General features: G+C 42.3%; 1 protein-coding gene across 4 annotated transcripts in view; it reads right to left on the bottom strand.

Moving 5' to 3' along the window:
• Positions 1-18,084, bottom strand: part of G6PD (glucose-6-phosphate dehydrogenase) — a 55,608-nt gene that overhangs the window by 13,289 nt on the left and 24,235 nt on the right. For all 4 annotated transcript variants that reach the window (XM_073600393.1, XM_073600396.1, XM_073600394.1 and 1 more), the window contains exons 2-4: positions 13,416-13,552; positions 1,835-1,872; positions 530-638 (exon numbers count right to left, since the gene is read on the bottom strand). In XM_073600393.1, coding sequence (XP_073456494.1) covers positions 530-638; positions 1,835-1,872; positions 13,416-13,552 — 284 coding nt within the window. The remainder of the gene's footprint in view (positions 1-529; positions 639-1,834; positions 1,873-13,415; positions 13,553-18,084) is intronic.

The following is an 18,084-nucleotide window of genomic DNA, read 5'->3' as shown; positions in this document are numbered from 1 at the left end:
CTTCTATAGGGTTATGGTGGGAAAGCGCCACCGACACCCGAAGACCAATTTTTACGCACCCCTTACTTCTATACAAAGTCAAAGTGACACCAGAATGTATCCAAAAAATCTCTAATCATTCACACTGGCTCCCCAGCTGTTGCTGAGCAAAATAAAGGCAGCTTGCTGGGGAAAATGTGTTTTTTTTTGGCTTTATAAAAGCAATTATTGCTGCAGCAGATTCTAGACATGGTACAGATCTGCCACTTTAAAAAAAAGGTAGACTAAGGAGGTCCACTGCACCTGTCAATGAATTCTTAATGATCTCAGAAGCATCTCCAACTGATAACATTGACACAAGCCCAAAGCCGAATCGACACAGGCCCAAAACAGGAATCTTTGTGCACCCCAAAACGTAGTGCACACCCAACCATCATCTGTTTCTATGGACACCCTTTTATTTGGCCAATTTGGTCCATTTCCATTGGAAGTTTCATTCTATGATGTGTAGCGCCACTCTGCACCTACCCACCGTTCATAAAATCATTACCTTAAAGTATGATTCACTCTGTTTCCTGATGTCCTGTACATTGAGTTTTGAACGGGCAAAACCCACAATATAGGTATCCTCTGGGAGCAGTCCATCATTATACAACCACCTGCAATACAGTAACAGTAAAATATCTCATTCCAGCACATCCACCACAACATAGTGCTTAGCATTTCTTCCTGGAAGTACCATTACTGAAAAAGGTGCAACCAGGCTTGAAAGCAAATATAAAAAACGGGCATTAACTTGCAGCAGCCAATGTGATAATCATAAAATTATGAGATCCGATTGTTATGGTTTACCACAATTTACACATCACTGTATTGGACTAGTAAACTGAATTTTTATAGACCTTCATTAAAAAAGGTGGCACACCAGGTAAACCGCCAAATACTTATCTGGAAACTGGTATTGCCTATGCTGCCTCCAGCCTGCTCATTGGACAGTGGTTGAATATCGTTACTTCTGTTCAAGTGGCAGGAAGTTAACCCCCAGGAAACATAAAAATGAACCAGGAATTTGTAGAGTGATGTTCCTGGCCGTGCAAAGGAGTATAGCAAATGTGTGAATCACAAGACCTCCATCATAAACTTGACCCACAACAAGATTCAAAATTCCCAACTACTTCAGGAGTCCAGGCAAAGGTCCCAGAAGTCCAGCAACAGATCACTGCCCTCTCAACTGTGCCCTGTTCCATACAAGAACTCATGGGCACCTGGTGGCTGTTTGCTTCCCTTTTCATCCCTCTCTTGCAGGTGGGTTAACCCCTTCAGGGCCACAGTACCTATAGTCAGGACTGGAGGTTCTTTCCCCACCCAAGATCTCTCCGAGCCTTTGAATTCCAATACCCATATCAGGACCTAATCCTGGGAGAACTGCAAATCAGTTTTCCCTCTACAGGATCACCGCGGAACTCCCCCACCCTGCACAGGTGAGAACCCCTAAGTACTCCAGTACTCAGAACCCCTGAGTACTGAGTGGTCCCCCTTAAAAGGGATCACAACCCGAATAGGGACACATACAGTACCTCCAGTCCAGGACCCATTCATGACTTCCTGGTAGGGTAGGGAAAAGTTTAGAAAGAGTTTGCGTCCACTTTAAAAAAGAGAACCTGTTGCTTTGCCCTGCAAGGGAGCCAGAAGCAGCTCTAAATTGAATAAAGATGCCGGGCAGATAACAGTGTTTTACTATCATAAAGTTCTTTTTATACAAAAATAAATAAAAAGGGGAAGGAGGATGAAATGTAGAGACTGCTTTATAAACAGAATCGTATACTAAAATCTGATTAAATGTTACTCCTCTTACCATAAGGTTGGATAGATCTTCTTCTTGGCTAAATCACCCTGTAGAACACAAAAGCAGAACATCAATATATTTTATGATGTCTTAGCTGTCATTGTGTATGTGTGTGTAATGTTTATATATATATATACACACACACACACATACATACATACATACACACACACCCCTACGGTTTGAATCTGAACAGACCGCTTAACATAAAACACAATGCAATTTGTTAAAGCTAGATGTAAACCATAACATTTGCTAAAAGTACTGCATATTAAAAAAAATAAATAAATAAATAATTGCCATTTTTCCAAAATACTGCTTCTGTTTTTTTTTCTCATTGCTGCTGATCCTCTGCAGGAACTGTCTATCTACATGTACTCCAGTGAAGGCTGCATGGGATTTCAGGATCAAACAGTTATTTTAAATGAAAGTTGCCAATTTAAAATCACTTAAAAGCTACATCAACAGGTTAAGATTCAATAGATTTTAGGGGTTTGCATCTACTTTAAAGGCACCCAAGGCCGCTGTCAGAGGGGGGACAGCCCATACACATGTAGGGGGCCCAGGCCCCAACCGAGTTTTTGCTGCTCTTTAGTAGCAAATACAGCTTGCTGGTACGGACCCGGGCCCCCAAACCAACAAGTTGTTACCTTACTGCATAGTTACAGCCAGGGCTTTTTTTCTGGCGGAACGTGCTGGAACGGTGTTTCAGCACCTCCACCAGAGATAGTGAGGGAGAAGCACTCTATATACTATTGCTTTAGCAGGGCAGCTGCAGAGAGCCGATGCAGCTCACTTAGTTCTGACTGCAGCCAGAGATAGGGGAAGGCGGAGTGATATCATCTGCACTCCGCCTCTCCCTGCAGTCACAGCTCAGCCATGTGGAAGAGCTGTGTTGCCTGTAGCCTGGCTGACTGTTCACTGAACTGGAGACAAGTTGTTAGAAATCATTTTTTTAGTAAATTATTTGACAATGTTGCTGGATATGGGCCTGTGCTGTAACATTATCTTTGTTGGATTGGGCTTTCTTTTTGCAGAATATATGGGGGATGTCGGATTCCATGGGACAGCTATGAATGTTGATGGTCAGGCCCAGGCCTAAAGCTGTGTAAAGGGCCTAAAAATGTCTGATGGCTGCCCTGAGGGCGGCCTCCTTCATGTCTCAGCAGGAGATATTAGACTGATCCTCTGCCAAGTCAGATCAGAATGGAAACCGATGTCTCATATGTGACATCCATGTCCTTTCCGATCTTTCCTCCATCTAGTTATGTAATATCTAAAAGGTGGCTGAATGTAATCAAATGTGCGTCTGCCTATATCCATTCACATCCGGCCAAGTCAATAAAAGCGGATCTAGATGCACACTTCTTGTTTTCAGTCCGACAACCTGATGTGGGTGGGATAAAGACAGACCCACCCATAGGAATACATTGTAGTCCAGTTTTAATCTGTGTAATCACAGGTCAAACATGGACTGCAAGAAGGACCATATGGAAGGGGTCTATTGGTAAAGGGGGCCTACTGGTAAAAGCATTGGCATAGGAGGGGTTAGCAACCACACCTGCATCCTTGTTGGAGAGGGCTCACCACTTTTTAACTGCCCTGACATCATGCATATATTTATTGAGCACTCTGATTGGATAGTGTCATGTGATCTGTAACAAAACCCAGGCAAGAGTGGGGGAAAGCATTGGAACGACTCACCATGGCGGCCGTAGGGGATGTGACCATCAACTGTCCACTTAACATGCTCTGCAAAAGTGTTCACAGGGGACAAAGTGAGAAGGAGGAGGGTGCAGGTCAGGGAAAAGGCTTCACCTGATGCTAGCATTGGGGCTCCTGATTTTACAGCTACCCTATTTAATGTACACAGATCAGCCATAACATTATGACCACTGACAGGTAAGGTGAATATCATTGATTATCTTGTTACAATGGCATCTGAAAGTGGATGGGATATATTAGGCGCAGCAAGTGAACATGAAGTTGTTGTGTTGAAATCAGTAAAAAAAAAAAATAAAAAAATTATATAATATATAATAAAAATAAATACAAAAGCGCAAGGCTTTGGAGCGACCTTTACAAGGGCTAAACCACTGATTTAGGACAAGTCCAAAACTTACAGCTCTTGTGGGATGTATCTACTTGCCAATGTGTACCTGTCACCTGCAAATGCTTAGCCCCCTTGTGATAGCAATAAAATAAAAAAATAAAAAATAAAAAAAAATTAAAGTGTAAAAATAATAAAATAGAAAGACCCCCGTCACCCTACCCACCCTACATAAAAGCACAGTGTAAGGCGAGCGCATGCATGTAAATATCAAATTACGCCACGCATGCAAGGTATCGTCAGGCACGGCAGAGTGACAACAATAATTCTAGGGCCACAGTTCACGTTAACTCCAAACTTATTGCCTAGAAAGACTTGTCGTTAAAGGGTCGGCTATGGAGAACTTTGGGTACCATTGTTTTTTGTGATTCCACAGATATAAGCAATTTTAAGACTTGACGTGTTTGGTATCCATTTCGCCACAACCCTATTTTTTATACTCTACCAAAAAAATGGGTATAATATTATGTTTACACCAAGATTCATTTTGGTGTATTTTTCCTGAAAATATGCATTTGATAAATAACTGCGCAATAAATTTCATGCAGCATAAAAGAAAAATTTAAAACTATGACCATTTTTGTTCTCCAGGGACTCTGCTTCCAGAAAATATATACTGTACTTTACAGTATTTTCTAGCAAAAAATTGCAGATTTTAACATGTGTGCAAAAAAGGAAAAAAATTGCCCCAGTAGACAATTGGTTAATGTCAGCTGGTTTGCAAAGCCCTTCTAAAGGTTTAAGACAGGAAAAAAAAAAAAAATGGGGGAAATCATTGTGCCTCTATTTACACATCAACAGGTGATGGGATGTGATCAGGAGTGGAGTGTAGATATAAGTTATATACATGAATGAACATTCTCAACATAGCGGGTAGGGAGTGGCAGGACACCAGGGAATGGAAGGGTGGGACTCAGGCAGAGGGAATTTCTGGATAATCTGCTGAGTAACTCTGACACAGCCAAGTAGATCTAGGAGCCTAAAAACAAACAAAGACTGTGATAATAATTGCAGTACAACAATCAGCTGAGTGTGTTTATACTGAGCACGGAGTGCTGCAGACCTGAGGGCTGCATACAAGAGCTAGGATGTCAATTTAAAGGGCACCTACTACCAGATTATGGACACTAAATATTTGAATGGTCTTATTGCAGACCTTGTACCTCTGTGATGAATTTCTCTTATTCAAAAGGTGCCTCCTACCCCCAAAATGCTGGATGAAAGTGCAAAAACCCAACAAAAACAAAAAACAAACTGTGGGAGGAAAAGTTAGATAATATACTCACCTTTACCTGACTTTCTCCTTCAGTGCCTAGGAGAGGGTGATATTGCCAGATCCCAGAGAATGTAGAGTAGCCCAAATCTCACAAGTTGTTCCTGCACTGCACAAGTGTTTCCAGGATATCACCCACTGAAGTACAGAAGTTGGGTAAACGTATGTATATTATCTAATCCATACTGCGGGTTGTGGATTGCTAAGTGTTAAAGCAACGCATCCTCACACTACCAACCAGACCCCCCCCAGCAGTCTTCGTGTGTTCTCTCTATGATCCTTGTGCTACTAGTTTCTGTGTTTTTTGTGATCCCCAGTGTTTGTATTCCTCAACTTGTTTCCTGCCTTGCTCCTAGGGTCTACCAGCTTGATTCTTGCCTTATTCACAGTGTGCCCCAGTCAGCTCCCAGCCCCGTGTCCCCCTGCCCGTGTCCTGCTTTGTCAACTCACACTCCTACAGGCACTCCGTTTCCTGTCACCTCCGTAGCTCTATTATTTGTTCCTCTGGACCAGCCCGATTCCCCTGCCTTATCGGCACCTGGGTACTTCTATTCCATGTCTCTTGTTTATTTCTCAGTGTATCCCGGTGTTCTCTTTTTTCCTTTTGTACCGTGCGGTCTTGTGCCTCCAGCACCCTGGTGCTGCAAGAGTCTCCCACCTACTTTTGGGTGAGCTGGAGGACTGCAACCTGAATACCGCCTGTAGAGCATCATCTCCATCACTAGGAGCTCTGGTGAAGACCAGGCGGTATCTTAGATTCTGCTCCTCAGTCCTATTCAGGACCACTCTCAGGACTGCTAAGCAAGCAACCATTCAAGTCCTCTGTATTCACTCTGGGTCACTAAAGTGGAGGAAATGTTTATCCCTTGAGATTCCTTCGGTTCCAGCTCCCTACATGATTTACTTTACTACAAAAATACCTTTCTGCTACTTTTTAGTGTGGTCTTTGGTGGCCATTCTGGGGAAGGCTTTTTAAACTAAAACAGTACATTCCCCAAGGCTGGATCAAACAGGGCACTGCGCTGGTGAGGTAATAACCTTCAGAACCACAAATTGGACACCAAATGGTCATGACTGTGAGCTCAGCTCATTAGCCATTTTGGGAGAGTCTACATTTCACTGTCAAGAAGCAGTGCATTCCTTGGTTACCAACATGGTAGAGAGGTGGTAGTGAGCTTGTCCAAAAGACTCCCTTTACCAGTGCTTGTAATTTTTTTCCCCAAACCTTTGCATAATGGGTTCTTTGGCTACTACAGTTATGCACATCATTTGGCAATGAGTATGGAAGTTAATTAACCTACCTATAGCTTTTAGGGCTGGCAATCTGAATTGCCTGGATGAAGTCCACTCAAACAAGTGGAAAGCACAAAGACTGTGTGCTAGCTGGAATCAAACCCACTACCAAACTGATAATAGGCAAAAATGTTAAGCACAAAGATACTTACAGTTCCTTAAAAAAAGTATTCATATCCCTTGAAAAATGTCCACATTTTGTCATGTTACAGCCAAAAAACAAATGTATTTTATTGGGATGTTATGTGATAGACCAACATAATGCGGCACATAATTGTGAAGTGAAAGGAAGAGAAATGGTTTTCAAATTTTTTTTACAAATAAAATATCTGAAAAGTGTGGGGTGCATTTGTATTCAGCCCCCTTTACTATAATATCCCCAACTAAAATCTAGTGGAACCAATTGCCTTCAGAAGTCACCTAATTAGTAAATAGAGCCCACCTGTGTGCAATTTAATCTCAGTATAAATACAGCTGTTCTGTGAAGCCCTCAGGAGGTACGTTCGAGAACCCTAGTGAACAAACAGCATCATGAAGGCCAAGGAACACGCCAGACAGGTCAGGGATAAAGTTGTGGAGACATTTAAAGCAGGGTTAGATTATAAAAAAAACATCCCAAGCTTTGAACATCTCAGAGCACTGTTCAATCCATCATCCGAAAATTGAAAGAGTATGGGACAACTGCAAACCTACCAAGACATGTCTTGTCCACCTAAACTAACAGGCCAGGCAAGGAGAACATTAATCAGAGAAGCAGCCAAGAGGCCCATGGTGACTTAGTGACTCTGGAGGAGCTGCAGGGATCCACAGCTCAGGTGGGAGAATCTGTCCTTAAGACAACTATTAGTCGTGAAAGCCACAAATCTGGCCTTTATGGAAGAGTGGCAAGTAGAAAGCCATTGTTGAAAGCCATAAGAAGTCCCGTTTGTGAGAAGCTATGTGGGGGACACAGCAAACATGAGGAAGAAGGTGCTCTGGTCAGATGAAACCAAAATTGAACTTTTTGACCTTAAAGCAAGACGCTATGTCTGGCGGAAAACAAACACTGCACATCACCCTGAACACACCATCTCCACCATAAAACATGGTGGTGGCAGCATCATGTTGTAGGGATGCTTTTCTTTAGCAAGAGCAGCGAAGCTGGACAGAGTTGATGGGAAGATTAATAGAGCCAAATACAGGGCAATCTTAGAAGAAACCCTGTAAGAGTCTGCAAAAGACTTGACTGGAGCGGAGGTTCACCTTCCAGCAGGGCAACAACCCTAAACATACAGCTAGAGCTACAATGGAATGCTTTAGAATAGATCAAAGCATATTCATGTGTTAGAATGTCCCAGTCAAAGTCCAGACCTAAATCCAATTTAGAATCTGTGACAAGACTTGAAAATTGCTGTTCACAGACGCTCTCCATCCAATCTGACAGAGCTTGAGATATTTTGCAAAGAAGAATGGGCAAAAAATGTCCTCTCTAGATGTGAAAAGCTGGTAGAGACATCCCCAAAAAGACTTGCAGCTGTAATTGCAGTGAAAGGAGGTTCTACAAATGCACGTCACACTTTTCACATATTTATTTGTAAAACATTTTAAAAATAATTTATCATTTTCCTTCAATTTCACAATTATGTGCCACTTTGTGTTGGTCTATCACGTAAAATACATTTACATTTCTGGTTGTAACATGACAAAATGTGGACAATTTCAAGGGGTGTGAATACTTTTTCAAGGCACTGTACATGTAATACACCTTGATGGCTGTGTATGTCACGTTCTTACAGCAATCAACAGGATATGGTGTAGAAATCACTGTAAATTAGAGGCTTCACAGCAACCCAACGTGTTTGCCTAATGGTAATTAAGCAAGGGATTGTCTTCCTCTATTATGTTACACAGTGTGCACACAAAATGACACAATTCAGCAGTTGTGTGTGACAATGCTGGTGACCTGAACTGGGGGACATCATTGCCTTGCAAAAACCATCCAAGCTTACATGACATTTCACTTGTTCCCTTCTACTTGTTTAGGTAGTGAGAGCCATTTCTGAGCAAAATCCAGTTTTGTTTTTTAATTTTTAGCACAGTATCCAGGATGAGATTTCTAAAACCTGAAATAAAAATTGGAAGCTGTTGCCCATAATGGTCAGATTTAATCAGTGAATTTACCACCATTAGAACATGAAATCCAATAATGTACTGGGCTAGTTACTGCTGAAGTCATCACGTTTTATTACTCGTTTTAGAATAATAATACAGACCTTCAGTGATCCACCTTTTATGTTTGGCCAAGTGTGATTGTAATTGGCTCCTGGGTGTACCCAGTCTTATGCCTCGTACACACAATGAGAATATTGGACGACTGTCCGTTTTTGTTTTTTTGCATGCTAGTTTCATATTGAAAACCAATCGGTTTCAATTTTTTTTGTAAAACAATACAACTGCCTGTGATGATGTAATGTATTGTATTCTTTTGTTTCTGTGCACACTTGTTAACTTTTTTTTTTTTACAGATGAATACTGTATTGATTAAATGAAAATAATTTGTTTTGTTATCGCACAAGAAACATTTTCATGCTTGTCCCTTCTGATGATTTCTCATGAACTGTGTGTGATCAGCTCTCGAAAGCTGTGTACTAATGATCAGATTATTAGGCGATTGCTCTGAAAGCGGTATTCTTCGTCCGATTTTCTCATTGTGTGTACTAGGCATTATTCCTGCAAGATCACTTTAGGCTGGCCCCTTTTGCAGGTATAGCCATGTAAAACATTACAAATAAGTCCCTATACTGTTTAAAATCCAGTAATACACTGCCTCACCCTGCTCTGCATGTACTTAGTTGCTCTCTATTTTTTTGCACTTTGCCAAAAATCAGAGCCACTAGAGGCCGATCTGCTGACAGCCTAAAGATTTACTGCTGCTCAGGGGCTCTGGGCTTCAGTAAAATGGCAGCCACCAGCAAAAAGGAAACAATGCTGGAGGCAATTTACAGTGCACACTAATTTTGGTTATTATTAAGAACATTATTTTTCTATCAAGTGGTTAAGTCCTATTTTAATATAATACATACCTATAAGGGGGTCTCGTCCTACAAGTTAAATAGCTTTGTTGTCTATTATTATTATCAAGGTTTTATATAGTGCCAACAGTTTGCGCAGCACTTTACAACATTAGGGCAGACAGTGCACTTACAATACAAATCAATACAGGAGGGATCAGAGGGCCCTGCTCATTAGATCTTACAATCTAGAAGGGAGGGTCAATTGGAACAAAAAGGTAATAACTGTGGGGGGGTGAGCTGATGGAGAAAATGAAATTACAGTTGTTAGGTGTGAGTAGGGCAGGCTTCTCTGAAGAGAAGGGTTTTCAGGGATCGTCTAAAAGCTAAGTAGGAGATAAGCGGACAGATTGGGGTAAGGCATTACATAGGATTGGAGAGGCTTTGGAAAAGTCCTGGAGGCGAGCATGGGAGGAGGTGACGAGGGAGTTAGAGAGCAGGAGGTCTTGAGAGGAACGAAGAGAACGAGTAGGTTGGTATTTAGAGACTAGGCTAGTGATGTAGCTGGGGGCTAAATTGTGGATGGCTTTGTAAGTAGCTAGTATTTTGAATTTAATTCTTTAGGTGAGTGGTAGCCAGTGGAGGGATTGACAGAGGAGTAGCAGACACAGAGCGATTGGTAAGGTGGATGAGTCTGGCAGCAGCATTCATAATGGATTGAAGAGGTGATAGACCATGTAGAGATAAGCCAATGAGAAGGGAGTTGCAGTAGTGGAGGCGAGAGATGACCAGAGAGTGAATTAAGAGCTTTGTTGTGTCATTGGTTAGAAAGGGGCGTATTTTGGAGATGTTGCGGAGGTTGAGGCGGCAGGATTTGGACAGGGATTGGACGTGGTGCTTAAAGGAGAGTTCAGAGTCCAGGACTACACCTAGAACCTTGACATGTGGGGATGGGATTATAGTTGTGCCATCGATTTTGACAGATCAGGGGAAGGGAAAGGGGCATATGGGGGAGGAAAAATGATAAGTTCGGTTTTGGATAGATTGAGTTTGAGGAAGTGGTGTGACATCCAGACTGATATATCTGATAGTAAATTAGTGATACGTGAGGAGACAGAGGGAGTGAACTGAGGGGTAGGGAAATAGATTTGGGTGTTGTCAGCGTAGAGGTGGTATTGGAAGCCATGGGAGGCTATCAGCTGACCCAGGAAGGAGGTGTAGATTGAAAACGGAGGTCCAAGAACAGAACCTTGGGGGACCCCAACAGAGAAAGGAAGAGGAAAGGAGGAAATAGAGTTGTAAGTAGGGTTGTCCCGATACCACTTTTTTAGGACCGAGTACAAGTACCGATACTTTTTTTCAAGTACTCGCCGATACCGATTACCGATACTTTTTTTTGAATGTCACGTGACAGTTTTTTTTTTTTGCTATTTTTTTTGGGGGGGGGGGTGAATGTTGTATGTGTGTGTGTTTTTTTTTTTTTTTTTTTTTACAATTTTTATTTTTTACAATAATATTTTTTTATTCTTTATTGTTTTTTTTTTTTTTTTTAATCAGCCCTTTTGGGGGGCTTTGGTGAGATATCAGGGGTCAGACCTCTGATATCTCCCCCTTGAGACAGAGAAAGAGACAGAGGATAGAGATTCCCCAGTCCCTTTCTCTGCAGCGTCAGCTGCACTGAGAATGAATGGAGAGAAGACAGCGGCTCCTCTCCATTCATAAACTGACACATCGTAAGCACAGGAGATTACAATGTTTCAGTTATGTGAAGTGTCAGCTGACTCTATCCATACACAAAGGAAGGAGGAGGACGGCGGAACTGAGGGGGAGAACGGAGGGGACAGATAAGGAGAGAGGAACGGAGGGGGAGAACGGAGGGGGACAGATAAGGAGAGAGGAACGGAGGGGGAGAACGGAGGGGGACAGATAAGGAGAGAGGAACGGAGGGGGACAGATAAGGAGAGAGGAACGGAGGGGGACAGATAAGGATAGAGGAATGCAGGGGACAGCGGAGAGGCACAGAGGAACGGAGGGGGCATGGAGGAGGATGCAGTGACATACAGCGGTGACCAATCACCGCTGTATGTCACTAAAGCTGGTGAAAGCCGCGGGGGAGAATCTTGTAACTCCCCCACGCGCCGATCACTGCTGTCCTCTAGGTATCGGGGGAAGCATCGGGAGCATTTACCCGAGTACAAGTACTCGGGCAAATGCTCGGTATCGGTGCCGATACCGATACTAGTATCGGTATCGGGACAACCCTAGTTGTAAGAAATGCTAAAAGTGCAGTTGGATAAGTAGGAAGAGAACCAGTGAAGAGTACAGTCACGTAGACCAAAGACGTGGAGTTTTTCTGAGGAGGAGGGGGTGGTCAACAGTATCAAAAGGCAGCAGAGAGGTCCAGGAGTAGGAGTACATAATAGTCTCCATTGGTTTTGGCCGTTAGTAGATCGTTTGTTAGTTTTAGGAGAGCAGTTTCTGTGGAGTGTTGAAGACGAAATCCAGACTGAAGGGGATCAAGAAGGCTATTATCAGCGAGGTGGACGCTCAGTCGGTTGTAAACCAGGCATTCAAGGAGTTTGGATAAGAAGGGGAGCAAGGAGATGGGGCGTAGGTTGTTAAGATTGGATGGGTCCAATGAGGGCTTTTTAAGTATGGGTCTGACAAGTGCATGTGTTAGAGATTTGGGGAAGATGCCAGAAGAGAGGGAGAGATTGAAGATGTGGGTTAGAGAGTGTAGCATTGAGCTGGAGGGTGAACATAGCATTTGCAAGGGAACAGGGTCCACAGGGCAGGTGGTAAGGTGGATGTTAGCAAGTAGTTTCGCAACTTCGTCTAGAGTGGTGGGGTTGAAAGAGGGAAGTAATGATTGTACCTGTGGGCATGAAGTGTAAACTGTTATTCTTATTTAAAATTACTATGCTGTAGTACGCCCATGTGAACAAGGCCCAAGTATTACACCTCATCTCTGCAATGGTAGAGTTTGTCCGATTCCCGGAGTTGAGCTTTAGGATCACAAACAATCCGACACAGGGTTAGGGCTCCCAAGGTAAGGTGACGGTATTAGTGGGCGAGGGGGTTGCCTGAATGGGCACTACCCCATGATGTATAATGGAAAGAAAAAAGAAAAAAAAGAAAATCTGTTCCGAAGTTGGGTGTACTATATGTAGGTGGTGCTGTGTTGGTAAAAACTCTTACTTTTATTCATCCTGGAGATTACTGTAAAAACAAACTTGTGGTGCTGAAACTTAAAGTTCCAGAGATAGTACAGTGAGGAAAGTGGGTTGCTCGGTCAATACCTCATCCACTCCTAAAACATCCTGTCCCAGAATATAAGGCTTCTGTGAATAGATGGGACAGGAGAAAAGGGTGGATAAACATCAAAAATTTCCCCTCATCCAATCACAGAATGCCTTGGTATTCTTTGAATTTAAAAAAAAAAAAACATTTTAGGATTGGACAATGTGGAGAGAGAGTGACCTGCTATAATCATTGTACGATTGCCAGAGCTATACCTTTCAGTATCGGAAGTTCAGTGCTTACAGTACTCTCCAGGATGAATGATGCTAAAGTTTTAACGAACAAAGTGCCACCCACACCTTGAACTTATTAGGAGGATGTGTCCAGGATTGGGATTGCTGGTACTCATACAGTACCATCATTAGTGGGTGTGCCCTGGGTTAAGATTACCAGTACCATCAGAGGATGTGCCCTGGGGTAAGATTACCAGTACCATCATTAGATGAGGTCCCAGGGTAAAGATTACCAGTACTCAGCACCACCATTAGAGGACATTACCAGTAATCATACCATCATTAGAGAATGGTGCCCAGGGTTGGCATTACCAGTAATCATACCATCATTAGAGAATGGTGCCCAGGGCTGCAGTTTAGGGTTGCAGCAGAAAAAATAAGGGTGACTTACCGAAGCACCAACTACAATGAAGATGTGGGTCTGTGTCTGTTGGAAATCCTCTTCACTATACAGCTCTTCCCTCATTATACCACACATCTCCGACCTGCTCAGGTGCACATGCTCCTGCACTGCACTCATCTTGGGCTCTGTAGGGGAGGAAAGGAGAGGTGATGCACATCCGAGAAGGGTGATAAATGTCACCAACTACACATTCATGAAATCTTATACACATAAAGAAAGACTGTGATGGCAGAGTATGTAAGCTCTAGGGAACAAGCTTTGAAGTGACACTAAATGATATCCTTATTCTCCAAAATTTAATCCTTACGTTCACAACTTATGGCCTTGAAAGAAAGGAATTTGGTGGAGGCTGAGAAAAATGGAAGAGAGTTTTCTTGAGTTAAGAATACAAAGTAAGATTCTAAAAAGACCATCTAGATCAACCACACTTTTTTTATGCAAAGTTTAGTGTCACTTTAATTAAACCCTTAGCCCTGGTTCACATTGCAGCAATTTGGCATGCGACTGGACATGTCAAATTGCATGCACCATCGTCGGGGTGCGATTTCCTTAGACATCTGTGCAGGAACCCGCACAGATGTCTCTGAAATCGCCCCCGAAGTTGGGACTGACATGCAGGAATGAAATTGTGTGCGTTCAGCTGAACTCGCGCAATTTCATTCCCGCTGTCAGTGTGAACCTGGGCTTACAGTCAATAACAAAAGCAGTCTGGGATGATCACAAACATTGATGATAAGCACTGAATTGTACAGATACCCCACACCCCTCCCAGAGCCATTCCCTTCACATCCAACAAAGTCATTGAGGTTACCATGTATTATGCTCTGCAACTGGACTGTAAAATTTCTAATTAGAGCGGTGAACACGTGATGTGTATATATTGGTGTGGCTTCATATGCTGCACAAGAGTGGGACATCTGCAGAGTCAATCTGCTTTCTGCAATTAGGGTTATCCATCTGAAATACTGGACAAGTGGGCTTGTATTAGGACAACACAGTGCGGTTGATTTACTAAAACTGGAGAGCGCAAAATCTGGTGCAGCTCTGCATAGAAACCAATCAGGTGCCAGGTTTTATTGTCCAGCTGCTAAAAGTTAGAAGCTGATTGGTTACCATGCACAGCTTCTGAGAGCTCCAATTTTAGTAAATCTCCCCCCATGGGTTGATTGGCGAGTTTGCTTTGAATACTGATGTGAATGTACAATATATATGTAAAACGCTGCATAAATTGATGGCCCTATACAAGTACCTTAAAGAAGTATTGAAAATGAATAAAAGATAGTTTAGTTCCACTTTAACCGCATAATATATATATATATAGTTAGCACAGATTCCAAAAAGTAGTTTCTGTACATGATACATGACCTGCACTTCCATGTCTGGAACACGCACACTTGCTGCCGGCGACCTGCTCCCACTGTGATTGGACACAGCGGGAGCCAATCAGCGAGTCCGGCAGACTCGATGTCCGCCGGGACCCAACGATTGTTCGGGGGACTACCGTTCTGTCAGTAGGGAAAGTATTGATGCTGTGTTTCATTGCCTTCCCATAGTACAAACACATCCCATCCCACACAGTAACCAAGCACAGGTTAGTGACACAGCTAACCCCTTCATTGCCCCTGATGTTAACCCCTTCCCAGCCAGGGTCATTAGTACAGTGACAGTACATATCTGTAGCACTGATCACTGCCTTAGTGTCACAGGTCTCCCCCCCCCCCCCAAAAAAAGTGTGTCACTTAGTGTCAGATTTATCTGCCGCAATATCGCAGTCCTACGATAAGTCGCTGATCACCGACATTACTAGTAAAAATATTTATAAAAAAAACTTCAATAAAAATATCCCCTATTTTGTAGGCCCTATAACTTTTGTGCAAACCAATCAATATACGCTTATTGGGATTTTTTTTTTTTTACCAAGAATAAGTAGTAGAATACATATTGGCCTAAATTTCTGAAGAAATTAGATTTTTTGCATTTTTTTGGGATGTTTTTTTTTTGTAGCATCCAATATATATATTTATTTAAATTTTTTTCAAAATTGCCTTTTTTTAAATTTTTGTTTATAGCGCAAAAAATAAAAAGCGCAGAGGTGATCAAATGCCACCGAAAGAAAGCTCTATTTGTGGGGGGTGGGGGTTGGGGGAAATAAAAATGTTATTTGGGTACAGCGTTGCACGACTGCACAAGTCTCAGTTAAAGTAACGCAGTGCTATATATCGCAAAGAATGGCCTGGTCATAAAGGGGGGTAAACCTTCCGGAGCTGAAGTGGTTAAAGGATAAGTTCACCTTTGGGAACATGTTCCATGTTCAGCACTGGAGAAACTGTGCAGTTTATCACTGACCGTGGTATACAGATCAGCCAAAAGGGTACATATATTTTTTTTTTATGTAAAAAAAGTTTGCCACTTCAGGCTGGGTTCACACCAGTGCAAGTTGGATGTGGGTTTTACTGCATCCAATTCGCATGTCAGGAGACTGTGACAGTCTCTCAATGGAGCCGGTTCACACATCTCCGGGATGGCTCCAGTGTGAATTGTACAGGAGTCCTGTGCGTCTTTTGGTCCGTTTCAGGTCCGAATTCAGCCAAAAAAAAAAAAAAAAAATAAATATATATATATATATATATATATATATATATATATATATATATATATATATATATATATATATATATATATATATATATATATATATATATATATATATATATATATATATATATATATATATATATATATATATATATATATATATATATATATATATATATATATATATATATATATGAAATCGGACCTGAAATGCTGAATGGAGATGCACCGGACCTCTGCTGTGAGCCGCTGGGATCTCCAGTGTGGACCCAACCTAAAGGCTAGAGCTGAGAGATGAAGGTCTAGGGATGAGCCCAAGTATGTGCAGATCCTAGTCTGAACCCACCTGAATTCAACCTAAGGCCCGGTTCACACTGATGCTTTGTGATTTTGTTCCGTTTTTTGGTGCGAATTTACCGCGATTTTACCGCGAACTTCAGGAGTTGGATATAGCTGCGATTGATAGTCTAGCCAATGGAATCATATTGTAAAAAAAGGGTCTTAACTTCCTGTGTACTTCCTGGTTTTTGTGGAGAGTAGTGTGGTGGAATTCGCACATATGTGAACCATCAATGCGATTCAAGAACGTTTTACATTGATGTCTATGGAGACTAAATTCGCAACGCAACGCAGTAAACTCGCACAGGACCTTTTTTTCACGCAGGTTATATTCGCAACGCGTCGATGTGAACGGCACTAATGTTAATCTATGTAATTTAAATGACTTGCGAATTTGAGCGATCGCAACGGCTCAAATTCGCAATAGAATTCGCAGCAGTGTGAACCTAGCCTGAATCTTTACCTGCACCAATCATAACCGGCCAAGGGATTCCCGACCTGCAGGCGCACGTATACAATCGTGTAACTATTTGCTGCCAATCACCCCAATGGGCCACAGATACACAGCAGATTGTTTAGTAGTGTTGGTGATTACCAGGGGAAGCCATTGATTGCTAAGCAGATGGATCCCAATGAGTAAGCTTTACAAGTTGCATATTCTAATAGTAAATTGGTGATGATTAGAGCAACAGGAGATCCGGTCAGATGAACTGCTATGCTGTGCTACATTACTTGTGTTGCTTCCTCCATTGAAAGCCATTTGTTCCTTCTATTTAGCCATCATTTTCTACTCCATTGCTATTCATTTTAATGGCAAGATTGAGCTACTAAAAATCTCCAGGGGTAGGCAACCTGGGGCCCTCCAGCAGCTTAAAATCATCCGCAAAGCTTAAAGAGGAACTGCAGTCTGCTCACATAATTTCTAATAAAAACATCTTTGCCATTCTGAAGCGTCCCTCCAACCACTTTGCATATTATTTTATATATACTGTGATTCTGTACTTGCCAAATATGCTGCAGAAATCTCCCTCCACTGTCTGGCTGCAGCCATTTTAACTGTGGGCAGTTGAAGCTGCTGCCTGTTTACTTCCTGGATTTACACAGAGGCACATCTCCAGCTCTGCAGTTCTCATTGGCCCCCTTATGACTCATCCCCCCCCCCTTCCAGGCAAAATCTCACAAGAGAGGGAGAGCTGTGCATGATGTCATAAGCCTAGGCTTTTTACCAGACAAGAAACAGGAAGTGGGCTGTATAAGGTATTTACTTGCAGTTAAAACAACAAGGGCAGAAGATTTAATAGATGGAAAGTTAAAAAAAAAAAAAAAAAAAAAATTTATGACTGAAGGTCCGCTTTAAGCATTTTGCTTTCCTTCAATCACGGGTTGAAGGAAAGAAAATTGCTCAATTCCCCTATCAGCACAGTCCATGTTGATGGGGGAATCCCTCCCACTGAGCTATTGTGTTCTGCTGGCGGTGAGGCTTTCTCAATGGCAGAATACAATGATCACTTCTGGCTGCTATAGCCACCGGGAGTGATCGGGCAAAAAAAAAAAGAAAAAAAACTGCCAGGTTGAATGTACTGAAGTCGGTCAATTTAGTGACTTCAGTACAACCAGCCTGCCCATCGATGGACTTTCTAATCAAAAGGTCAGTTTACTGTCCTTCAGGCTTTAAGGGAGGCCGGACTGTGGGCAGTGGGAGTAGAAAATGCCCCATCATTGG

The sequence above is a fragment of the Aquarana catesbeiana genome, linkage group LG09 (assembly GCF_042186555.1).
Source record: "Aquarana catesbeiana isolate 2022-GZ linkage group LG09, ASM4218655v1, whole genome shotgun sequence".
Lineage (NCBI taxonomy): Eukaryota > Metazoa > Chordata > Amphibia > Anura > Ranidae > Aquarana > Aquarana catesbeiana.
The sequence above is the reverse complement of the archived record's forward strand: the minus strand, read 5'-3'. Positions and strand labels throughout refer to the sequence as shown.